General features: G+C 34.7%; 1 protein-coding gene across 4 annotated transcripts in view; it reads left to right on the top strand.

Moving 5' to 3' along the window:
• The window catches only part of RTN4 (reticulon 4), a 73,043-nt gene that overhangs the window by 23,438 nt on the left and 22,280 nt on the right, over window positions 1-27,325 (top strand). Inside the window, exon 3 of one of the 4 annotated variants that reach the window (XM_043603392.1) lies at window positions 462-2,852. The exons of 2 other annotated variants lie outside the window; for them this stretch is intronic. In XM_043603392.1, the coding sequence (XP_043459327.1) occupies window positions 462-2,852 (2,391 nt within the window). Of the gene's footprint in view, window positions 1-461; window positions 2,853-13,814; window positions 14,043-27,325 lie in introns of those variants that run through there. One more of the 4 variants, XM_043603395.1, reaches the window with a different exon arrangement.

Here is a 27,325-nt window from a genome sequence, read left to right as displayed (position 1 = left end):
ATTCTTGGACCCTTGATTTACATTTGTATATTGATTAGTCCTTTTCTCCAAATACAGTTTACTTGCTTATGGCTGAAAGGCTTTCATAGAAATGAATGCCACTCTATCGCATTTAATTATTCAGTGCCTTTTCTATACTGCCACACCCTCTTCTCAATTCTCTTGTCCTCTTCTAGTTAGAAGTAGCTTTTCTCAATTGATTATACTTGAGGTTTTTTTCTTAGACTTGATTTATGTCTTTTCATAGCATGCAATTGCCTCTGTAGCCATGCACGTTTTGACAATAGCTTTAATTCTTTCCGTAATGATTCAAGACTACTTGATTATTATTTATTGTTATTTACATTTAAGTTTAGTTAACAGTAACTCTTTACTAATAGTATTTTGAATCTGTCATAAAACTTGCATTAACTCTGAGAACGCTGGCATTCTCTAACTTTCCTTTCTGTCCATGGTCACAGAAAAAATTATGGACTTGAAGGAGCAGCCAGGTAACACTGTTTCCACTGGTCAAGAGGATTTTCCATCTGTCCTGCTTGAAACTGCTGCTTCTCTTCCTTCTCTGTCTCCCCTCTCAGCTGCTTCTTTTAAAGAACATGAATATCTTGGTAATTTATCAGCAGTATTACCCACTGAAGGAACGCTTCAAGAAACATCAGCAGAAGCTTCTAAAGAGTTCACAGAGAAGGCAAAAAATCCATTTATAGACAGAGATTTAACAGAGTTTTCACAATTGGAATACTCAGAAATGAGAGTTTCATTCGGTGGCTCTCCAAAAGCAGAGTCTGCCATTAAAGCAAATCCTAGGGAAGAGAATAAGGATGAAAAAGAGGATTTAGTTAGTGATAATATCCTTCGAAATCAACAAGAGTTACCTGTAGCCCTTACTGAATCAGTTAAAGAAGAGGACAAAGTTATGCTTCCAGAAAAAACAAAGGTTAGTTTTAATGAAAAGGGAATTGCAGCAGAAGCTCCTATGAGGGAAGAATACGCAGACTTCAAGCCATTTGAACGAGTATGGGACGTGAGAGATACAAGCAAGCAAGACAGTGATGTGTTGGCTGCTGAAGTTAATATAGAGAGCAAGTTGGAGAGTAAAGTGGATAAGAAATGTTTTGCTGATAGCCCTGAACCAACAAATCATGAAAAAGATAGTGAAAGCAGTAATGATGATATTTCTTTTCCCAGTACACCAGAAGCTGTAAAAGATGGTTCAGGAGCATATATCACATGTGCTCCCTTTAACCCGACAGCAGCTGAAAACCTTTCAACAAACATTTTTCCTTTGTTGGCAGATCATACTTCAGAAAATAAGACAGATGAAAAAAAGATAGAAGAAAAAAAGGCCCAAATTGTAACAGAGAAGAATGTTAGTACCAAAGCATCAAATCCTTTCCTTGTAGCAACACAGGATTCTGAGACCGATTATGTCACAACAGATAATTTGTCAAAGGTGACTGAGGAAGCAGTGGCAAACATGGCTGAAGGTCTAACCCCAGATTTAGTACAGGAAGCATGTGAAAGTGAATTGAATGAAGCTACAGGCACGAAGATCGCTTTTGAAACAAAAATGGACTTGGTTCAAACATCAGAAGCTATGCAGGAGTCCCTCTACCCTGTGGCACAGCTTTGCCCATCCTTTGAAGAATCTGAAGCTACTCCGTCACCAGTTTTGCCTGATATTGTTATGGAAGCACCATTAAATTCTGTAGTTCCTAGTGCTGGTGCTTCTGCAGTGCAGCCCACTTCTTCACAATTAGAAGCTCCTTCTTTAGTTAATTACGAAAGCATAAAACCTGAGCTTGAAAATCCCCCACCGTATGAAGAGGCCATGAATGTATCCCTAAAAAATGTATCAGGAATAAAGGAAGAAATTAAAGAGCCTGAAAGTATTAAGGTAGCTGTTCAAGAAACAGAAGCTCCTTATATATCTATTGCATGTGATTTAATTAAAGAAACAAAGCTCCCTACTGAACCAACTTCAGATTTCTCTGATTACTCAGAAATAGCAAAAGTTGCACAGCCAGTGCCTGATCATTCTGAGTTAGTTGAAGATTCCTCACCTGATTCTGAACCAGTTGACTTATTTAGTGATGATTCAATACCTGAAGTTCCACAAAAACAGGATGAAGCTGTGATACTTGTGAGAGAAAATCTGATGGAGACTTCATCCCAGTCAGTGATAGAACCTGAACATAAGGAAAAACTCAGTGCTTCACTACCACCTGAGGGGGGAAAGCCCTATTTGGAATCTTTTCAGCCCAGTTTAGACACTACAGAAGATACCTTCTTACCCAATGAAGTTTCAACACTGACCCAAAAGGAGAAAATTCCTTTGCAGATGAAGGAGCTCAGTGCTGCAGTTTATTCAGATGATGGCTTATTTATTGCTAAGGAAGCAAAAATAAGAGAGAGTGAAACATTCTCAGATTCATCTCCAATTGAGATTATAGATGAGTTCCCTACATTTGTCAGTTCTAAAACTGATTCTCCTCCTAAATTAACCACTGACCTAGAAGTATCCCACAAAAGTGAGATCGCTAATGTCCAGGATGAAGCTGGGTCATTACCTTGCTCAGAGTTACCCCATGACCTTTCTTTCAAGAATGTACAACCTAAAGATGAAGATAAAGTCCATGTCCCAGATGAACTCTCCAAAGATAGGTCTGATATTTTGAAGGTGCCCTTACTGCCTCCAGATGTTTCTGCTTTGGCCACTCAAACCGAAATAGGCAGTATAGTGAAACCCAAAGTTCTTGTGAAAGAAGCTGAGAAAAAAACCCCTTCTGATACAGAACAAGAGAACAGATCACCATCTGCTTTATTTTCAGCAGAGCTGAGTAAAACTTCAGGTAATCAGTCCATACATTGTTTTGTACTTTCTTGCTAGCTTTTGACTTACGGAATATTCCACTACATTTTGTGTGGTATATTACATTCACAGTATCTAATATATCACATTGATAAGAATTCTTTACTACTGTTTCAGAAGTTCAGTGTTGTTTTTTTTTTTTTTTTGCACTCACTGTTCGTCCTTGCTCATAACTTTTTCCACACAATTATTTATTGCTCCTTTTTATATTGCACCATGGAACTAGAAAATTTTATTAGAATTGGCTTCATGTCTTTCTTTTCTTTTCCTTCAGTATTTCCTCATAGCATGGAGATTAGGAGATACTAAAACAAAATATTTCCAGATGCATTTACTGTTGTTTTCCCAGAAATTACTTGATTTTAAATTTTTATGAAGGAACATTTCTGTAACAAGTCTCCAATATTTCAATATACTGGTGTATTTTCCAGTAATAGGTATAAAGTCACGCATATTGAGTATTTTGTTGAAAAGTGTAAATTGAGGTATGCTGTTATGAATTCTTCTGAAAAGTAGGGATTGTCATTTTTTTTCTTTTGATGCTATATTCTTACACACTTGTGTAAAGTGATTTGCACCTGTGTTTTTTATTTAGCATTCTAATTTAGTTGTGTTTTCTATGAAAATGTGTAGTGATTACTCCCTATTTCTTGAGTATATTTATATGTTGGAGATGGGCAGTACTAGTGGCAGAGAGACGAGGTTAGAGATTGTTGCTATAATTTAAGAAAGAGGAGATGATAAATATTAAGGCAGTGGGATGAGCATGGAGACATAGGACCTGATGTTTGATTGGATATGGACATGAAGGATAAGGGGAGAAGTTAGAGATGACTCCAGGAACCCTGGGTTCCATGTGTTTTCAAGTACACATATGGCGGTATGAGAAACTGAGTTAGAGAACATGAGAGAATAAAGTGGGTTTAAGGAGAGAAGATGAAAAATTCAGCTTTGAATATTTTGCTATTAAAGTGCCTATGAGGTATCCAAGAAGTGATGGATGTTGTACATATAAAGCTTTTGAGAGACCTTGGCTATATGTGTTTGTTTATCATGGGCTCAGAGATAGTAATTAAAACCACAGATACTGACTAGGGAGAGCCAAGAAAAAGAAGCTTTAAAGGTGGAAGGATTGGACAGCATTATCAAATGCAATAGAGCTTGGTTAAGATAAGGATTGAGAACTTGTTAAAAAGTAGGGATGGTGTTGGCATGACAATGGCAGGTAGAGTAAATGGGCAGGGCTAGGGGTGCTGAGGGAATGACATTTGAGCAAATGGATGCTGAATGCTAATTTTTGAGAAATTTGAGATCATGGAGAAAGTGATAGCATGAATGAGGTAGAGGATAGACTTGAGGAAGAACCTTTTTGTTTTTTTAAAGATGGGAATGAAAGTCTAAAGGTGGTAGTAGAAAGTCAGGAGGGGATGGGGTAGGATGAGATCCAGAATTCAGGTGGAGGAATTGGCATATAGAAGAGGAACAATTTTGGAAGATATTGTAGTGAATGGAAGGGAAACTGGGTGTTGATACTGCTCGTTTTGTGGCTGGAAGTTGAGGGAGTGTGTGGTGGTTTATGTTTATTTAAAGCAGTATGTTAGGTCATTTGCTGAGAATGAACTAGAACATGCTTGGGTGGAGGAGGTCTGACTAGGGAGAGAGAGGCATTATATTAAGAGTCCAGTCAGGGTTGGAGGTTGAGTCCATACAAGTCTGTATGGTAGAGTGACTTTTCTCTAACTTTGCCCAACATCCTGGGTATAGGTTCAGGGAAGGCAAATGCTTATATTGATTCAAGCTTCTGTTTTGCTGGATGGCCCAGTGGAAGGAGAGTGAATCAAAGGAATTGAGGATTAATAAATAGTAAGGGAGTAGTTTGATGTGATGGACTGTGGCATCTAAGTTGAAGAATGTAAAGAAGACAGCAGAGGGAGTTGATAGGTGTTTTTCCTAAACCATTTGACAGTAAGTTATATACATTGTTTTATCCTTAAGTTCTTATATAAGGGCATGTTCTTATATAACCTCAATACAGCTATTAACTTCATAAATTTACATTGATAAAGTACTTTTTCTAATCTATCTGTATTCCAGTGTGTCTGTTGTGACCTAATGTGTCCTGTATAAGTGTCATCTACTACAAGACCAAATTTTGTAGTCTACTACTAGGGCCAAATTTTGCTTTTAGTTGTCATGTTGCTTTTGGCTGCTTTTGTCTGTTACATTTCCAGTGTTTATCCCTTACATTAACATTTTTTAAGTGTAGGCTCTTCCCCATCTCCACTTTTTTTTTTAAACGTTTATTTATTATTGAGAGACAGAGAGAGACAGGGCATGAGCAGAGGAGGGGCAGAGAGAGAGGGAGACACAGACTCTGAAGCAGGCTCCAGGCTGCATAGAGCTCTCTGGCAGCACAGAACTTGACGCGGGGCTTGAACTCACAGTGAGATCATGACCTGAGCCGAAGTCGACGCTCAACTGACTGAGCCACCCAGGCGCCGCCCCCCCCACCTCCCTTTTTAATAGAATGTTCTTATATTACATTTGTCTGCTGTTTGTCAGAGATTCGATTGGGGTTTTGGATTCATGGCCAAAATGAAGATGTGTAGTACCCCTTACCCTTCTCATGGTATATCTGAAGGTACCCACTATTCATTAAATCCCTCATTGATGAGGTTAATTTCTATCATCTGGTTAAGGTGGCCCTCATTTCCCTACTGTATAATTGCTTTCTTCTTCCCTTGGAACTAATAAGCAGTCTGAGGGGTGACATTTCAAGACTACAGATACCCTGCTCCCCATCAAAATTCCCTCCTAGATTTAGTGTCACTGTTTACCATTAAGGTTGCAAAATGATAATTTTTCAATTCCAACACTTCCTTCACATTTATCAGTCATTCCATGGCATTCTGCTACTGTTAGCATTCTGCTTTTCTGTGATTTGATTAGTTAATTACCAATATGGATTTATAAGTTTCTCTTTTCCCCCTAATGGTTTATAATTCATTACTGAATTATAATTCATTAATTGTTTTGTTTATAAATTGTCCCATATTAGAAGGGCCCTGTTCAGGTTGGCCCAAGGATGTGCAGCTATCCTTCTTTTTGGGATGGAGAGAGAAGCTCTTCTGACTTTCTAGCCTAACAAAATATAGGCTCATCTATGTCTGTTCTACCGCAGCCCTGAAATCAATCATTTCTTGAAGGATCCCTGATTCTTTTTAGTTGAGAGTCTATTTCCAGAAGATTGTTTCTTTCTTCTCTCCTTTCATATTTGTATGTTCCTTCTGTAGTGAGAACCCTGGCAGCTAACACATTTACTTGATCGTTTAATATTTCTAAGATAGTTTTAGAATGTTTTCTAATATCGTTATAGTAAACACAATAAAATAATTCAAAGTTATTTTGCAAATCTACACCCCAATCCTGCCCAAGATTGAATGTATATAGTCAAGTACAAGTTACTTGGATTAGTTACCCCTCCTTTCTCCCCCTTCCTTCTCTCTTCCCCAGCCTTCAGTGTGGTTATAATTCTCATTTGAAATATAGTTAGGTCAATTTGTTTCAGTTTTCTTTCAGTTTTAAGTTTTCTTTCTATTTAGGAGGTTTTTAACTTGAGAATTTTCAAAGACTGAGAAAAGCTGAATTTTTCTCATTTTATCTGGAAAAGGGAGCTGCCATTTATGGGAAATCTTCTAAATATCAAGCACTTTGACATAGTCTCTATGATGAGAAAGAAGGAACCATTTTATGAATGACAGCACCACTGTGTGGGACTTAGTCTTATTTCTCGAAGTTACATAGCAAATTATATAGTAAGCACAATACTTTTGAACCTCTGTATTCCAGACATTGGGCTATAACTTTCTTAAGTAATCTTAACTTAATTCCAAAAGGGAGATCATTCCACAAGGAAAATCTTTTTCCCAACAGGTGAATAACGGATTCCAACCTAGAAGGGATTTCTCCCCTTCTCAGTCGTTTTCCATTTTGGAATGAGCATTTAGTATGCTAAATTTTGCAGCAATTGAGGTGCTGTGCTTTTATTACATACATGTTGTGTTGTAACCAATGTTAAGACAGGTTTTAAAAGTCAAGAAAGTTGGGTTACCATGTACATTTTTCTCACATGATTTTCCATATGTAGGGATATCAAAATGAAGGTAACAGTTTTGCTTCCATGTGGAGACTGAATAACCCTCTTGTGAACAGCTATCTTTATTGTTGGTAGGCTGTTGGTAAGGAAAGGTGCTAATGTCTCTCATCCAAACCACTGACATCTTCGCTTCAAAGACATTGATTGTTTACTATGTTTGTTGGTTTGTTGGTTTGCCAATGATGCACAGAGTATTTTTAGTTCATAATTAGAGTATAGATTGTTTTGCTGACCTGCTAGAACTTTCGGTGAGTGAAGTGTAAACCACCAACAACGTGATTGTTTTTTCATTTTATTTAAAGTATGTGATATCTACGTAGTATTGCCATAATAAAGTATTGCCATAATAAAGGACTCATTTAAAAGGGGCCCTTTTTTCTAGGTAAAGAATTAAAAATTATCGTTTGCAGATTTATATATGCTTCTTAAATGTGTTCATGAATAAGAGCTTTCTTTAGATAGTGTTTATAACTTAACATTTTTATTATTAATTTAGGAATTTATAGCCTTTGCAATTTCTCAGTAAAGTTTTACAGATATTAAGGTTTGGTATTTTGGTTTAAATATATTTTTAGTAAGCATATTTAGGATACTTTGATAATTATTAGTTGGACTTTGATTCTGACACTGAGCAGTTAATCTGATAAAAGTAAGAAATTTAGGGGCACCAGGGTGGCTCAGTTTGTTAAGCGTCTGACTTCCAATGACTCAGGTCGTTATCTCACAGTTTGTGGGCTCGAGCCCCGCATCAGGCTCTGTGCTGACAGCTCAGGGCCTGGAGCCTGCTTTGGATTCTGTGTCTCCCTCTCTCTCTGCCCCTCCCCTGCTTGCAGTCTGCCTCTCTCTCAAAAATAAATAAACATTAAAAAAAATTTTTTTAAGAAGAAATTTAAGTACCCTGAAAAATTAACACGCTTAATCTAACAAATTGAGTAGAATACCTTTAGGTGGGAATCTGTTAGTAAATTTAGCTAAATTAGAAATGCGCTGTTGTTAATAAAAGAATCAATTATATTTACTTCAACAAATGTGACCTAAACAAATATCAAATTAATGAGGATTTATTTAGTGCTCACTATGAGCCCAGTACAGATTGAAAATAATTATGAAATATGTACTATAAAAGTTAGGTGACAGTAGTGTGGTTGAAAGACTTCATTTTGGGCATATTAACAGACCTGAGTTCTAATTCTGGCTTTATTATGGATTATAGCTGTATGACCTTAAGCAAATGTTTTAATCTGTTTGAGCTTAGTAGTTAGAATTTGTCTGAAGGACCTGCTATCAGTAAAGTCAGATCAATGATACATGAAACATTCTGTAGTAATGCATGCTCATTATACAAATTTGAGAAGTAGAGAAAACTATTGAGATGAAAAAAATTTGTAATCATATTGCCCAGATATAGTAATTGTTAATATTTTAGAATATATTCTTCTTGTCTATTTTCAATGCATATAGATACTTTATGAATGGAGTAAAAAAAATGTGTTTTAACAAATAGGGATCATAGTCTACACATTGTTTATAGCTTTAAAAAATCAGCAGTATCTTATATAATGCTGACATTTCCATGTCCTTATTCTGCTGCTGCATGATTTTTTAATGCTTACATTTCATTAGTATTGTATATAATTTAACTAGTTTGCTATTGTTGGATTCTTAGGTGGTTTCCAACTTTTTAACTTATAAATAAGGCTGCTGTTAACCTATATTTAAATATTTTACATATCTGAATTACTATTTTTCATAAATTACTAGAAATAAACCCTAGGTAAATGGGTATGACCATTTTTAAGAGTTTTGACAAAACTTGGCTGTCAGAAAAATGGTACTAATTTTTCCCCCCCAAAAGAGTTAGAAAACATCCATTTCTCCATTACCACCTACAGTTGATACTATTTATTTATTTTTGGATAGGTAATACTTCCATATTATACAAAATTCAAAGAGCCCTATGACACTAAGTCTTCTTCCTGTCTCAACAAGCTACCTTGTACTCCTTCAGAGTCCTGTGCTAGGACTTACTTCTTAGATATCCTTCCAGACATTCTGAATTTGGCACTTAAAGAAAAACCTTTACCAGTTTAATAGGTTGAAGTGGTATCTTGAAGTTTTGATCTTTGATTGTTAGTAAAAGTAAACATGTTTCATGTGTTTATTGGCTATTTTTATGTCTTTTGTGAATTGCCTGTTCATACCCTTTGCCCATTTTTAAATTTAGATGTTTATCTTTTTTCTGATTTTATGAGAGCTCTTTGTACAATGGATGCAAACTCCTGTTATGTTACAGTTTTCCAAACAATTTTTATTTTATTTTATATTTTAGTGGACATTTTCAGTTTTCACATAGGAAAATTATGTATGTATGTATGTATGTATGTATGTATGTATGGTTTTATTTTTATACTTGATTCTTACCTATTTAAAATTTATTTTGAATACTGCTCAGAGATCCCTTTATCCCACATGTGTTCTTGGTGGTGGAGTTGTTTTCTATTGCTGTTATATTCTGATCTCTAGTTCCCTATTGTCAGGCAGAAAGAGCCAGAAAATTAAGAACATAGTTTTTGTTGGATTGCATGCCTAGAAAATTAGACAGTCTACTGTACTATGGGTGTTGGTGCCATCTAGTGTTGTATATAGAAAGTGAGGTCTATGGAATGTTCTGTAATTGACCATATGGAATAAATTCAGATGATCAGAGAAATTTAGTGAGTTGTGGATATTTGGTTTACATTAACAAATGACTTTATAAAAGGATTTTGACACATTGTGTTGAATCAGACAATGCTTGAATCATGTTATTTTAAACATTATGGAATGACCTTTAAGATTCCCCTAAACCTGTTTACTTTAGTGAAAACTGAAAAGTTTTAAAACATCTGTCCAGAGCCTAGTGACTATTAATTTTTTAATTCCAAATTTAGAAATGCTTTGGATCTTTTGGAATTTGTATATTTATTTTAGATTATAATACATGAAGCCAGCATGTGTTTAGTTCTGAGTAGTATCACTTTAAATTTCTTTCTCTGTGGACTTTCATATTCATTTTTAGCAAATTACATGAAATTGTATACTTTCAAATGCTCTTTTTTTTTCCCATTTGAAGTTGTATTGTCATTCATTTTTCTAGACTAAAGTATTTTGCCATGTCTTAAGATTCAATTTAGTAGTTAATGTTGAAGTGCTATAATTTAGTCCATAGAGGGCATTATGTTACTGCGTATGGTATTAAGCAACATTGGTTAATACCTTTCAGCAATGGGACATATGTTTAGTTTCATATTTTTGTATAGCTCAGAATAATTAAATTTTTAAATAAGTTTGAAACTCCTGTGTAACCGTAATTGTTTCCTTATTTAAAAAAAAAGAATCTTGTTCTCTGTTTACAGAAAGTAGAAATACTTATTTTAGCTATTAAGAATGGTATACTAGCAATCCCCAACTTAGTAACACTTTAAATCTAAATGACTACCTCTTTTTCATTTATTTCCCTTGATTTCTAAATATTCTGGGGGAAAAAAAAAACAAAAACTTGATTTTTTTCTGGGATTGAGAAGTAGAGGAAGGAAAGAAATGGAAAAGGAGGAAAATCTTGGGAAAGCTGGCTGGAGTGGACTTACTGCTTAGGTATTGCTGCCTATTCCAAAATACAGTCTTGAGTCTGAAATCTTGCCACTTACAGATGCAAGCCACACACACACACACACACACACACACTTCATTAAAAGGTTACAGAGAAAGGAATTTTTATTCTTTAGCAGGAAATGATTTAATCATATGATTCTCCTACTGGTGAGGTTAAGTACACTAAGAAAATGAGAGTTTTTATTCAAGGTATGAGGAGAAGAGAAATCTAGGTAATTTTAGAGCATGATATCCTTTGGGAAGGAGTTAGGATTATGCTTGGGCAGGTTTTCATTTATTTTTCTCATGCTTGGAAGAAGTACTGGGGATGTAGATATTGAGGAGTGGGAAGTTGCCAAATATGAACTTTGAACAATTTATTTCAAAAGTTCTGTGTAAGGCTGATTTTGAGTTTTAAAGAGGAAAATGCCTTCCACTCCTCTGCATATGCTATAAGACTTAAAATTAGACTGCACTTTTATTTTACTTGCATTGTAAATAAAGGAATCTTCTGTGGCCCCCTCCTTTGAAAGCCTTTACTTTTAAGGAAAAATAGGTTTCTGTCCCAAATAATCAAAGTGCTGTTTTACAAGTTGGGATGTATCTCTTATGTTTGAAAATTGTCCTTGAAAGTATTCATTTTTTAAAAACGAAATATTAAATATTTGAAGGAAAACAATAAATGAAGGTAAGTTTCTAACAGATTTATGTCCTTTATTTGTTATGTTGGGATTTAATGTTGGACCTATAAACTATCCCTATAAAAATTTTTCTGAGCTGGAGTATAATAGAACTGTGTAGCAAAGTATGTGTGTGTATGTGTGTGCGCATGTGCTTGCGCTTGTTTAGAAAGGTTTTGGGTTAGTCCCTAGAATTGAATGCTTAATATATGTGCTTTTTTAGATGTGGTTTATGTACCTTGTCCCTACTAGTTTGACTATTATTTGTAGCATAACAATAATGTCTAAGGCTTATATAGGGCCTACTTTTTGTCAGGCCACTGTCCTAAGGCCTTTTGCTTACACTAACTCATTTGATCCTCACTATAAGCATAGCCCATATGGTTTTATATTTTTAACAGATTTGTATTTATTGTGTATTTATATTTAATCACTTTTTTGCTTAGGTAACCAAACTGAACCCTTTTAAAACTTTTTAAGAAAGAAATGGGCAAATGTCACTTGATTTACATGAGTTAGTTTTTCCTGTAAACTTAGTAGTTTCAATTGCAAAGATCTTAATAATTAAAGAATTAGATATCATTATATAAGATCAAACTTTAAGGCTCCTGTTTTGACTTTTAATCTACCAGGGGAGCTTTTAAGTGTGTTTAATGTTTGTTTGTTTGTTTGTTTGTTTTTAATGTTTTATTTATTTTTGTGAGAGAGAGACAGAGTGCGGGCAGGGGAGGGACAGAGAGAGGAGACAGAATCCGAAGACAGGCTCCAGACTCTGAGCTAGCTGTCAGCAGAGTCTGATGTGGGGCTTGAATTCACTCAGGAATCGTGAGATCACAGCCTGAGCCTAAGTCAGATGCTTAACTGACTAAGCCACCCAGGTGCCCCAAGTGTTTTTAATGTGTAGGTAAATGGTTATTATTACACATTCTTGCTCTCTGAGACTGTTATTAAATATCTTGAGTCAAATCAAGTACCAGCGCAGGTGAAAAGTATAAATGGTAAATACCTTTGTCTCAAGAAATCTTCCCCCCCTCCTCTCCTGTTTGTGTAGTAATCTCTGACTTGAAAACAGTTTGGGTACTATTTTTGAGTGCTTTATTCTAATGCAAAAGTATTTACATGTCTTCAGTTTCAAAGGATTCATTGTTAGAAAATAAGTATTATGGAAATATTTTATATTTATGGAATAGTTTGAGATTTCAAACTATTGTTTGGAGAAGCCAGACTTTTTTTATCCATAGTATAACTTAGCAACAGAGTTGTCAAATACTCCATTATGCATAGGTCCATTGAATAAAATTTAAAGTTAGGTATTGACTTTTAAGCTTAGAATAGTAGACTCTCTTTAAAAATTACTTCGCTTTTTTTTATGTATGGAGTTAGAAATGCAGATAGTGAAAGAACTGAGTCATTGACCAGGCCACTTCTGATACTAAGGATTTTGCAGAGTTTTTTTACAGGAAGTTCCAGAAAATATTATACCAATTTCAGTGTAGCTATGTAGTCTTAAGAAGTATAGTACATAGACTATATATCTTATAATACTTCATTATATTACACATTTTAAAATGTTTTAGCTGATTTCTCATTATATATTGCCCATTGCTTGGTTACACACTGAATCAGTTCAGCCAGTTGTGGAACATTTGTAAAGACATAATATTCTGCACTGGAATGAATGTCAGTTTTATATAGTTGAGCAAAAATTTCAGAAATTCTATGTATAGATTTGTTTTTGTATTTTTCAGTTCAATTCTGGTTTGGTCTTAGGTCATTTTCCCAAGGCAAATGATATAATTAGCACATGAATATTTCTCTTCAAGCTGGGTCTATTAATAGTACCTGCAGTGATGTTTGATATATATTTATTGAAAGCAGGTGATGATTAGGAATAAATGTATATTCTTAAGTCTGGATTTCCATAATTGTAAAAGAAAAAAAACTAGAGAACATTACATTAGAAAGATGAGACTCCCGAGATAAAATAAAACCTTTTTTCTTTTGAAGTAGCATACACTGAGTAAACGTTAATAATTTGACTTTGTGATTCTCTACTTATACCCTCATAAGGATACAAAATGCTGAATGCTCTAAGCCTTAATACACGGGAGAAAGTAAGAAGAGATTCAGCATTTCCCAGGGTTGAAATTTAAGCTATTACTTTTCTTTGGATCAGTCCATTTTTATCTTATTAGGTAACTATTGATTTTAGAGTTTTAAATGAGACAAAACCAGCAGCATAATTCACCCATGTACGAAAAGAAAAAACTTGCATATGGCTGTAAGTACATTTCGCATATAATCAATGGTTAACTGTGTTACAACAACAACCTTCCTTTCCTTTCTTTGGTAGCACTCCCCTCCCCCTGCAAAAGTAGCTCCCTTTGGTATGAGCAACAAGCAAAAGACTAGAACAATAAACACATAGGAAGAAGGCGGTAGTGCCTGAGTATTAGTAGCCTAGTTACAGATTGCACTGCGTCAGACTGTTCCACACCCAGAAGACGTCAGGTGACTTCAGTCCTGCTGCAGTTGTGCAGCAGAGACTGCAGACTTTGGTTGAGGAAACGGGTATTTCATGTCTCACAGGGTAGATTTGTGCAGCTGCAGCTTTTCTGTTGGTATGCATAATTGATAATTGCATCTGGAGGGGGCAGATCGTGACAAGAGATGGACTGTCAGAAGAAAAATTGGAAGGATAAGGGTATATCTGCTTTTTAATCTTCTTTTCAGTTTTTTTTCATGTGACCGGTAATATGTTTCTATGAATAAACTTTGCAATTTTAGACACATTTTGGATTGAAAATGAAGCCTATGAAAGGTTTAGGAGTAAAGGATTAAAACAGCTATTTGGTATGTGTTTTTATATTTGGTTGTGTATGAGGAAATGTCATGCTGTTCTGTTTCACTGGCATTTGATTTAGGCTTCACAGTTCTGTAGTTGATTAGGTTCTATTCTTTAATCTTGCACATTGTAAACAATATAATTTTAACATATTTCATTTGTTGGTCACTTTGGTGTGATAAATGTATATAGCTATCTTTGCATTACATAATGACATTTTCTGTGACTACGTTTGTTTTTTTTTTTTTTTTTTTTTTAAGCTGATTTGGTGTAGCTGAAATTCTATCCAAGATTTGTAGGTAGCAGAATACTGCGTTTGCAATAAGCTTGTTTCTTCTTTGGATATCTGTTTAAACCTTTAAAGTCATTACCATTCACTTTTTAAGTAGATTATATTTTTATGTATCTTGAAATCATTAAAATGTATGCACAGTAGTTTTAAATGCATGTCTATATTTAAGTTGTTAACCTTTGTCCTTGTAGTAACCAATCAGTGATCTTGATCCCCTTTCCTCCCCCTTGAAAGCCCAGCAGATCCTTTCAAGTCTCAGTGGGTCATTGTGTAAGAATTTAAGCCCATAAGTGATAAAATGTTGACTGTAATGAATATTTTAAAAATACTTTATTAAAAAATATTTTTAAAAATAAAAATATTTAATATATTAAAAATATTTAAAAATGGGTTAAATGTCCCATTTTTTTAAAAAAGAGAAGGTGGTAGGCTATATATCTGACCACTCATAATAAATTGTTAACAATTATTAGAACTATTTTTAAGTAGTCCACATAGACCTTACTAAACACAATTTTTTTTCTGGCCATATTCAAGCTTTATAGTTTCTAAAAAATGTTATTTCCTTTTATGGCAGAATTATTAGCAGGATTGGTAATAATGTTTCTAAAAGCAATATGTGGGGCTAATTACAGTAATGTTCATAACATCCTTTTAAAAATTGGTTCAATAAAGAAAGGTGGGGAAAAGGTGAGTTTGAGATTGAGTTCACACTCAGACATTAGAAATATTTTTATTAGTTATAATTTAAAGAATAGAAAACTATACAGTTTTGTAATTTTACCTTTATGGTTTCTTTATATGGGAATTTAAGGAAAAGAACGATTTTTATTTCATCTTTCTGACCATTAGCATTACAAAAGAAAGGTGAATTGATACACTAGTTTTTGATAATTAAATTGTTAGTAGTGATAACAGTACAATAAAACAAGCCTTAAAAATAGGGAAAAAGTTGTATCAGGGCCTACTCTGCAGATATGAAGATTCTGTATTAATAATTTACATCTTAGACCATTTAATAACATCTTAAGTTATTTACTTGCTGAATTTAGGGACATTTTGACACAGGAGAAATTAAGATCCAGTATAGCCCATATTATGCCAGAGATTTATTTTGATTATTTTTAGATACTCAGTATAAAATTATATTTACTCTTAGAGCTCTCCGGGAACCTCATGTTGTATGTTAAATGGAATGGCTTAATATTTTAGTGCTTGTCTTTGTTTTTGTTTTTTGTTTTTTGTTTTTTTGTTTTTTGGGTTTTTTTTTTTTTGTTTTTTTGCTTGGTACCTGTCTTTCTGATTTACTGGTGAAGTTCTATTTTATTATTTATCAGCAGCTAATTTTAATGTTGTAGATTATAGGTTACAACTTAAATGGAAATCACTGAGGAGGTGAATCTGCCATAGAATGAGTTTTCCTCATATGTGAGGAAATGAGTGTTTTTCATTTTATGATCTGGGCTCAAATCTAGACTCTAGGTACATTTAAAAAAAATACTTGGGTCCATATTTTTTTCTGCTGTTCCCCTCCCTACCTCAAGTGCCAGGGTTGAAATACAAGTCAGGCCTCATAACAATGATGAAGTAGAATAGTGTGACAAAAATGAGAGATACTTTGATTTCAGTGTTTTAAAAAGTTGTTTGGTTGTTTTTGCTGATTAGGCAAAGTAAGGCATTTTATCTTTCAGGCCAAGACCAATAGTAATAATTTATATTCTTCTATATGTTTTTTAATCTTCAGTTTTCTATTCTTAGCACCATACTTACATAATACCTGAGATCCATATGGGTACTTGATTATTGGGGTTATATGGAAAGCATTGATTAAGATTTTGAAGAGGTTAGAATAGGAAGGAATGAGTAGGTTTTGAGGGTTGGGTAGGGTGGAAAAATGTGATATAACCTCTAAACAAGGTATAAGTGAAAGTGAGTAGAGCTTTTTGGATAGAACAGTATTTATAAGACAGTAGTTGAAAGGTAAGATTGATACAGTCAAAGAATGTAGAAGATTTGCAAGATTTAGGTCAGGTTTCCTCAAACTTCCCTGAAGATGAGAGAGAATCACCTAGTGCTTCTTAAATATTCAGAGTCCTGTGATTGTACTCAGACCTACTGAATCAGAATTGACAGGGGAAGGGTCTGGCAATCTGTATATTAAACATCTTGGTGTAAGTAATGTTATAATCAGGCAAATTTAGGAAATACTGATCTTGGTTTTTAAGTTTCTGGTCTGGTAATTTAATTTTGGCCAGAGTAAGGCACTTAGCCTTTTTGGTCTTGATTCAGTTTCCTCATTTGCATGATTTCTAGGCTTCCAGTTTTGAAGTTCTCTGTCTTGATGAAAAGATACCCTGGACCAGATTGCAGAGGACATTGGCTTTTGGATTTTATCATAAAGGAAATAAAGAGCTTTTGGAAGTTTTAAAGTTAAGAATGATAAAATGATTATCCGGTTTGAAAGACTGGTTTGGGGTGCTGTAAAAGATAAATTCAAGTACTTAGAGGCAGAAGTTAGGATGACTGTATTTGTGCCCAGATTTAAAGCAAATAGTGCCCGAACTTGGCCTAAAATAGGAATGAAAAGGAAGTGACAGATTTGAGAAACTCAAGCGAGTAATACTTGACATCTGACATAGATTTGTAGGACTAGAATGAGGGAGGTTTTCAAAGGACAACATGAGATTCAGTCGCGTTGAGACTGGCAGTGCCAGTGCTTTTTAGTGTCCATGGAAATAGGCACAATGATGCCAAGTTCAGTTAGAAACTTGAAATTTGAAACGACTATAGAATTTCTCTGAAGCTCAGAGAAACGTCCGGTTTAATGATAAAGAATTGGAAATTGGAATGGCTAAATACTACAGAAAAGCTGTTTACTATGAAGATTGAGAAATGGTTGCAGACCCTGTTGAATGAATTTTAGGAACATGTGCAACACTGTCCTTGGTTACTAATGCTTTTTGAATTTGGCAGTTAACACGCTGTAGGCGATCTTTGAGAGAAGTTTCTGTAGTGTGGGGACAGAAGTGTTCCTAGCTTTAAAATCCAATTTGATTAGATCTTAAGACGAACTGCTTTTGGCCCACTTGTGGAACATACTTCTTTGCAGAGGTTCTTGTTGGCCCCCTGGTCTTTACTTCTGATAAACCACTTTCAGTTTCTTTGGAGGCTTAATGTTAACTAAGTATGTGGGTATGTTTATTTGTTTGTTTTTAAGGTTTTTTTAAATGTTTATTTATTCTTGAGAGGGAGAATCCCAAGCAGGCTCTGCACTGTCAGCACAGAGCCTAACGTGGGGCTCAAACTCAACAAACTGTGAGATCATGACCTGAGCCAAGATTAGGAGTCGGACGCTTGACCAACTGAGCCACCCACGTGACCCGATATGTTGGTACAGTTATATGTGCATACTGACATTCAGGTAGAGAGGAGCAAGAATCTTGCTGTGTGAAATAAATGCCTCCCTTAACTCCTGTGAAAGCCAAAAAGTACCTCAGAAGGGAACTGTGGAGTTAATCAATTTTGAGACCTGTTTTTGGGAGGAAGGTCCTTGCTTTCCATTCTAAATTTAGTTGAAACCCAACGTTTAGGCAGTCATTGGATATTTCTTTCACATCTTGGTTTAGCACAACACTATATTTGTATGTACACAGATACAGATATATATAGGGAAATATATAGGTATATACATATTTGTTGTATTAGGTGTCTTAAAGAGTAAAACTGTTGTTTCACATGGAGTGGTTTTGTTTTGGTGTTTTATTTTAGTGTGTGTGTGTGTATGTGTTGGGGGACATATGGTACATTTTGTTCTGTAATCTTTCACTAAATGGGGAAATATCTTTCATTTAAAAAATGTTCTATATTGTTTTAATGGCTATAGTATTCTAAGTATGTACAATTAATCTCCCCTAGTTAAGTATTCAAGTTCCTCATGATTTTGCAAGTATAAACAATGCTAAAGTGAATATAAATCTTTGTTTTTATCCATGATTATTTCCAAATTGCTGGTTTATAGTATTTTGGCTTTTGGTTCATGGTGCAAAATTGCCCTCCAGAAAGAGGATACAAATAATAATTATTATTATTTTAAGATGGTACAAAGTATTATACAAATGTATGAAAGTGTCTGTCCTGAAGCTTTGGTCATATGCATTTCTGATGGTTTTAACTCTAAGATAGTCAGTTTTAAGTAGTTAAATCACTTGATGAGAACCAGGTTTATATTAAAAAATAAATTTGCGAATGCTTTCCTCTATCTGTGGTTTAAAGTCTTCTATGGATATGTGGGAGCGTTGGTGGAAATACCCTCTCTCTTTTATTTATTTATCCAAGTTTGGGTATTCCTAATTCCTTACTAAGACTCTTAACTGGTTTTCCCAGTAAATCCTATGTATTGCAGCCAAGTTAATCTTCCTAAAGTGTCGCTATAATCATAGCACTTAAGGAGTTTTTCTTTACTTTTCAAATTAAGTTCATACTGTCTATCCTGGACTTTCAAAAGGCATTCTGTGGTTTAGTCCTAACTATTATAATCCTGTCTCTCATTGCTCTGTCTATAGACACATTGAAGGACGTGTTCCCTAAATACGCTAGTTCTTTGAACTTGCTTGTCTTTTTTCTGTCTAGAATGCCCCTTCTCCCATTTCATTTTGCCCAAGTATTACTTACCAAAGCCCCAGTCTTCCTTGTGGTCTTTACTTATCCTCCCATGTGGAGGTTCTCCAGTGTTCCTGCAAGCTGTGCAGAGTCAACAAGGAGACTGATCAATGAAGCCACCTCTGTTTCTGCCTTTGTGGAATTTAGAAGCTAGAAAAGGTCAAGAGATCTATATCTATAGATAGGTGTATAGATGTATATAGATGTGTCTCTAGATTTACATGTATATCTAGCCTGTGAACTCCGTGAAGGCAGAAACAGTGGTGGTTTCATCGTTGGGTTTCTTCGTTGATTCTGTACACCTCAGTGATGTAAGAGGCTGGCTGAGAGCTGTGACGTTCAGCTGGGTTTATTCCTGGCCTGGAACCCTATACATATATTCTTGAAAAATGCAGACAAGGCATCTTACTAGTGTTTTATTCTCACTTCCTCATTTTATAGGTAAGAAAACCAAGAAGAGTAAAGAGATTAAATTATTCAGGACCACATAGCTGATGGCATGGGGCTTTTGTTTTTATTTTACAATTTCTATTTGTACTTGAACAACTGAAGATTGAAAAATGTAAATTGACCCATGTTTTGATTTTTGCTCATTTAATAGGCTGTATCATCTTATTGAACATGGTGTATATTTCTTTTTTGTATGGTCTTTACTCTGCAATAAAATAGGCAGTAATCTTTCACACTAGCAGTGAAAGAGGGTAGGTGTGGTTAGTTGTTGAGTATTGTCAAAATGTTAAGGCTAGTGAGGATTCTGTGAGCCAGGAGTATAGTTTCTCTTTGTCCTTAGAGATTGGATTACATGCTTGAATATAGGAAAAATACTTAAGCATTGAATAAAATTCTTATTCTGATCTCTAGGTTCCCTTGTTATTTATTCAGTTTAACTCATCTCATGCTAGAATTTAGGCTAAATTATGTTATTAAATTTAATTTAACCAGTGTTTCTCTTTGCATCTTTGAAGTAGTATTCTGAGACCAAATTTTTTGTTTCTGTACTTCATCATAGATAATGCTGACTTTTGTTACTGGTGTGTGTGTAAACTGGCTTTCACATTTCAGTCCAATCAACCATCAGACATTTATGTTAGGTATTGATAGACACTAAAATACTATTGTCTCTCCTAAAATACTGTATCACCACCATCTTATATTTATTCTATATAGCATTTACTTAAGGAGCTCAAAGCAATTTAAAGATTAAAAATTAGCAAACAATAATGGTATCTCTGCAGGTCCATTGTTAAAAGCTAGGCATTGACATAGATTCAGTAATTTCTACTCTCAAACTACAGACTTGTTAAAATTATGATTTTCATAAGAATAACAGGAATTATAGCTGTTCTTTGTTGTATGCTCCCATTGTGTATTTTTCTCATATAAACTAAAATAATGTAAGATATGTTATTTAGTATTCTGATATGAATACTACCTCCTTTAATCATCTGTACTATCAGCTACTTATTCATTGAGCGTTTATATTCAGTGTGAATGATAGGTATAAATGGTTATAGAAGTACAGATCTTACTTGACTTATCATAGGGTTACATCTGATAAACACATCATAAATTGAAAATACTGTAAGTTGAAAATACATTTAATACACTTATCCTACTAACCATCATAGCTTAGCCTACTTTATTATTTTTTTTTACTGGTTAAAAATTGATTTAAAATTTTTAAAGTTATTGTTTAATTTACATTCAAGTTAGTTAGCATATAGTGCAACAATGATTTCAGGAGTAGATTCCTTAATGCCCCTTACCCATTTAGACCATCCCTCGTCCCACAACTCTTCCAGCAACCCTCTGTTTGTTCTCTATATTTAAGAGTCTTTTATGTTTTGTCCCCCTCCCTGTTTTTATATTATTTTTGCTTCTCTTCCCTTATGTTCATCTGTTTTGTATCTTAAAGTCCTCATATAAGTGAAAACGTATGTTATTTGTCTTTCTCTGACTAATTTCGCTTAGCATAATACCCTCCAGTTCCATCCATGTAGTTGCAAATGGCAAGATTTCATTCTTTTTAATTGCCGAGTAATACTCCATTGTATGTGTATACCACATCTTCTTTATCCATTCATCCATTGATGGACATTTGGGCTCTTTCTGTACTTTGGCTGTTGTCGATAGTGCTGCTATAAACACTGGGGTGCATGTGTCCCTTCGAAACAGCACATCTGTATCCCTTGGATAAATACCTAGTAGTGCAATTGCTGGGTCGTAGAGTAGTTCTATATTTAGTTTTTTGAGGAACCTCCATAGTGTTTTCCAGAATGCCTAGCCTACTTTAAACATGCTCAGAATATATACATTAGCCAACAGTAGGGCAAAATGATCCAACACAAAGCCTCTTTTACAATAAAGTGTTGAATATCTCATGTAATTTATTGAATACTGTACTGAAAGTGAAAAACAGATTGTTTGTGTAAGTTGCTTACCCTCGTGATCCCATGGTTGACTGGGAGTTGCAGCTCACTGCTGCTGCCCAGCATCACGTGAGAGTATCATACCACATATCGTTAGCCCAAGAAAAGATCAAAATTCAAAGTATGGTGTCTACTGAATATGCGTTGCTTTCGCACCATCCAACATAGAACCATCTAAGTCAGGGACTATTTAAATATCTTTGGCTTACCTACTACTGAAGTCCATTTTCTTTCCTTGTACTAATAATTTGCTTTGGGTGCCCTCCGCCATTCCAGTCTGTTAAGATTTTCAAGTTTCTAGAGTTAGGGAATAGTGTGTTTTCCATTTAGTTTATTAGTAGAAAATAGAATTTTGAGCAGTGATTTTCTACTCCTAAGGTTTGGTTCCTATTTCTTGTAATGTTGTAATGCTCAGATGCCAACAAGAAATAAAATTTAAACTATAGTAAACTATGCATTGAACCAATGTCTGTTCTAATTTTAGGTTTACATTTGTGTACATCTGGATCAATTCTAGTAATTTAAAATAATGACTCCATACTTACCAAAGTTACCAGAACTCAGGTGTTTTATAGGAAGAGTCCTTATTTTTACATACTTTACAACTGGGAATTGTTTAAGTTTGTGCAGGCAGGGAGAATCATTGGTTAGGATTATGTAAATTTAATATGCTCAGAGAGAAGATATTTATTTAGCTTTACCTTAGAGAAAATGGAATTAGCTATATAAATTTTCCTGTGGAGGGAAAATTATCATGGTTTAGAGAAATTGGAAGTGGGAAATTAGAATCTATCTTCTGCTGTATTTTTTGCCTTTTAATAAAGCTAGAAATAGAATGTGGGGTTAAAGGAAGTATTGAAAGATACATGAACTAATTAATTGGTGAATTTAACTTACAAATGAGGCCTGTACGAGTACTTACATATTCCTTTAAACACAAAATGTGGTATGGTGGAAAAAGTGAGACTTTCATGGTCAGAGCTGAATTTCAATCTATGACCTTACATAATAATTTAATACCTCTAAGCCTCACCTGCCTCATGTGTAAATACTTAGTAGAGGAATGAGATTAGTGATAATGTATGCAAATTACTCAGAACAGTTCCTTGCTCAGAATAAGGGATTACTAAATTATTATAGAAAAAGCAGGTATAGAGTTTATGCTGATTTTACTTGAAATGCTTTTTCTGCAGGTGTGTGGTGGTTGAAATTGGTCAGTATACTGTAATGTTGTTGGAAGTAAAGCAGGAAAGATTTAATGATAAAAGAGACAAGGACCTGAAATTGTGTGAGATCTTCTCAGAAACTCTAGTTATAGGAAGAGGAGATGGCCAAGAGAGATGCTAGTATTTTTGCCAACTATTTGGTTGAGATACTTGGTAGCAATAGAAGGGATCCATCAATCTGAACTGCTCACTGAAACTAAATTAGCAGTGCTTTCAGAGAAAGTTGAATCACCCTTAAAAAAATCTGGGCTTAGTTAATAAGCATTGCATGTAATATTTGATTGCCCAGCTTGACTTTGTCTCGTAAGATACTAGTTAGTTCATCAAGCAACTTACACAAGCAATCTGTTTTTCACTTTCAGTACAGTCTTCAATAAATTACATGAGATATTCAACACTTTATTGTAAAAGAGGCTTTATGTTGGATCATTTTGCCCCACTGTTGGCTAATGAACTAGTTAGTTCATCTGTGAAATCTCTTTTCGGCTTCAACTAACTACTTCGTTTGATGTCTGTTTTCTAATTTTATACATGGGGAAACTAGGTTAAGTGATCTAGTCTAGGTCATACTGATGGTAGATCGAAGGAAGAAATAGGACGCAAGCCCATCTTAACTGTCTTTGTTTAGAGTTAAGTTCCTGCTCTGCACAGATCTTTTTCTGGACCTCCACCTGTCATTTATTAGCTTGGTGAGTGCTCACTTGGTGGTGGTAAAAGCTTATTACATAGGGCTAAGTGATCAACTCTGAGTTTGAGTCAGCTTTTCCTGGCAATTGGGAAGAAATTGATTTAAAGTTGTGATTCCTAATAAATACATAATGATTTATATAAAGCTTATGGTTGTGAAAAATAACAATTTTTATTACAACTTTAATATATGTTTATTAGTTTCTTATTTAACTGCCTGACTTTATTAAAGAAAACTTAATATTTGCTTTTGCTTAGGAAGAGGCATTGTCCTGCCCAGCCATTCCCTGTACCTAACAGTATTTTTAGGACCAAATAGTTCAGCTTTTCCCCCCTAGACAAAAGATTTTAAAATTGAAACCTGGCTTCAGGCTATTCAAGGAAGAGCTAGTAAGAATTTGATTTGAGGCAAAATGTAATTGGATGACTTTTGCATGTAAGGCATGGACGGTAGCACTATTTTTAGCTCTGACAGGTGACACTTTATGATTACCCAGTGTAGGCAAGCAACTCTTCTTACTCTAGATTGGGCCAGAGGTTTTTATTTTGAAGAAAAGATTGTAGAGTAGAGAGTTGTTTTTAAATAAAAATATTAGTTTGATAAAGATGCTGCTGCTCTGCCCACTGCACAAAACACTAAAAAGTTTTCACATTTTTATTTCGAAAATAAAAGTGGGTAGGCACTGCAGGGAGTAAATCACTTTTTTCCTAAACAACCAGAATGTATTGAAGTTAATCAGCATTATTTTGGTACAGCAATCCATAAGCATTTCCCACAGTTATAAGAGGAAAGGCACTGTTAAATTAATCTCAGATCTTTAAAAGGATATTTCATGAATATTTAATTTTTTTTAAATATTTTTATTTATTTTTGAGACAGCATGAGCAGGGGAGGGGCAGAGAGAGAGAGGGAGACACAGAATCCGAAGCAGCTCCAGGCTCTGAGCTGTCAGCACAGAGCCCGATACGGGGCTTGAACTCAGGACCATGAGATCATGAGACCTGAGCCAAAGTCGGACGCCCAACCAACTGAGCCACCCAGGCGCCCCTCATGAATATTTTATAAAAGAGTAAAGTTAAGGCTACAGTAGGTTACCTTGCATGATTAACATTTTATTTTGCAGTGTAGAAGGAGACCTCAGAATCCATGAAAGATTAAGTTTTTCTTGCACAAGCCCTTTGTCTTAATTTTGGTATCTCAAGAATAAAGAGACCATTAAACTCTTTATTCATAAACAGAACTAATAAGTACAGAAGAACCCCAAATCAGCATTATAGTGAACTTAGAGTTCTTATTTAAAGATGTCCTTTATTTTAATTTGAAAATAGTATAGTCTTTAAATGTTTCTGTTCCTAAGAATAATCTGGCCTGTATTCAGACAATGCAGCAAATATTAATGAAGCAGGTAATGGGAATTTAAAGATGAGAGGTATTCATCAATCCTTCAGGGTCTAGTAAGAAGAGACAAGCCTGTAAAACAGTATTTGCTGTTTTATAAGTTACCAGACAGCAATGCTATTTGTTACTGAATAAGTATAGATATCTGAAAGTAGTTTAAATAAAACAAATGTGAAATCCAAAGCCCCCCCCCCAAAAAATTGAATAAGTTAATTTACGCCAGTTTGTTTTAAACTGGCATAAAGTATGCATTCATTCTAATCAATCAGCAATACCTATCGAAAGTTTAGTTGATTGAGGCTTTGTGCTGAGCTCTGAGGATATGGTAAATAAAGGCAACATGCTGTCTTGTGGGGTTTACAACCTAATAGAGAAACAGATGTTAAAACAAGAATTTTTAAAATTTACTTCTAAATTCTTTTAGGTATAAAATTCATTGATATTTAGTATATTCACAAAATTGTGTAATCATCATCATTATCTTAATTCCACGATATTTTTATCCATACCCCCCAGAACCCCATACCCATTAGAGTCACTCCCCCATCTACTTCTCCCAGCCCCTGACGACCACTACTTTCTGTCTCTATAGCATCACCTAGTCTATATTACATATAGACATTACATATAAAGAGAAACATATAATGTGTGACCTTTTGTGTTTGGCTTCTTTCACTTAGCATGATATTTTCAAGGTTCATCCATGTTGTAGCATATATCAGTGCTTCATTCCTTTTTATGGACCAGTAATACTCCATTGTATGGATCTACCGTATTTTGTTTATCCACTCATCAGTTTTTCAGCATTTGGGTTGTTTCCTCCTTTTTGGTTATGAATAATGCTACTATGAACATAAGTTCTTGTATGGACACATGTTTTCTAGTCTTCTGGGTGGAAATTTCTAGGAGTAGAATTGCTGGGTAGTATGGTAACTCTAACTTTTTGAGGAATTGCCAACCTTTTTCACAATGGCTGAATTTTACATTTCCATCAGCAATTTAAGAGGGTCCCAGCCTTTGGGACCTTCTTGTCAACACTTGTTACTGTCCATCTTTTTAATATTAGCCATCTTGGTGGGTCTGAAGTGGTATCTGATTATGGTTTTGGTTTACATTTCTCTAATAACTAATGATGTTGTTTTGTAATGAGCATATTCTCATTGCTTTATTGGCCATTTGTATACATTCTTTGGAGAAATGTCTATTCAAATCCTTTGCCCATTTTTAATTGCCTTATTTGTCTTTTATTGTTGTAAGAGTTTTTTATATACTATGAACACAAACCCCTTATCAGATGTTCAGTTTGTGAATATTTTCTCCCATTCAGTGGGCCGTCTTCTTACTCTTTTGAAATAGTGGTTTTTTGGGGGGTTTTTTTGGCAGTTGGTTATCCAGTTGTCCCGGCACCATTTCTTGAAAAGTCTCCTCTCCACTGAATTGTCTTGATACCCTTGTCATTCAACTGACCATGAATACTAAGAGTTTATTTCTGGACTCTTAATTTTATTCTGTTGATCTGTCCTTCACCCTTGTGCCACTACCACACTGACTTGATTACTTTAGCTTTGTAGGAAGTTTTGGAAAAAGGAAGGATGAGTTCTTCAACTTTGCGGTCCTTTTTCAAGATTGTTTTGGCGATTCTGGATACCTTGCATTTTTCCATACGATGTCTACCAATTTCTGCTAAAGGCATTTAGGGTGTTGATAGAGATTGCACTGTATGTAGTAGTTCAGTTTGAGGAGTATTACCATTTTAATAATCCTTCTAATCCATAAACATAGCATGTCTTTTCCATTTACTTAAATCTTTAATTTCTTTCAACAATATTTTGTAGTTTTAAGTTTCTAAGTCTTGGGTTTTTTTTCATTTTTCATTTTGTTCCTAAGTATTTTATTCTTTTTGATGTTAGTGTAAATGGAATTCTTTTTTTTTTTTTAATGCTTATTTATTTATTTTGAGAAAGAGGCAGGGGACAGAGAGGGAGAGAGGTAGAGAGTTAATAAAGTAGCCTCCGTGCTGTCAGCGCAGAACCTGACTCATGGCTCAGTCTCACAAACTGTGAGATCATGACCTCAGCCAAAATCAAGAGTCAGATGGTTAACTGACTGAGCCATCCAAGTGCCCCTGGAATTATTTTCTTAATTCTTTTTTAGGTTGTTCATTGCTTTTATAGACGTATGCTTGATTTTTTTGATACTAATCTTACATTCGGCAACCTTTCTGGACTTGTTTATTCTAGTAGCTGTTCTGTGGATTCCTTACGATTTTATGTATACAAGATCATGTTATCTGTATACATAAAAATAGAAAGTTTAATTTCTCCTGTTTAATTTCTCCTTTATAATCAGGATGTCTTTTATTTTTTTCTTGGGGGTGGGGGGCTGATTGCTCTACCTCATACCTCCAGGACAGTGTTGACTAATGGAAAGAATGAGTGTCTTTGTCTTGT

Source organism: Prionailurus bengalensis, chromosome A3 (genome assembly GCF_016509475.1).
Source record: "Prionailurus bengalensis isolate Pbe53 chromosome A3, Fcat_Pben_1.1_paternal_pri, whole genome shotgun sequence".
Classification (NCBI taxonomy): domain Eukaryota; kingdom Metazoa; phylum Chordata; class Mammalia; order Carnivora; family Felidae; genus Prionailurus; species Prionailurus bengalensis.
Note: the sequence above shows the minus strand (reverse complement) of the source record. Positions and strands in the feature narration are given on the sequence as shown.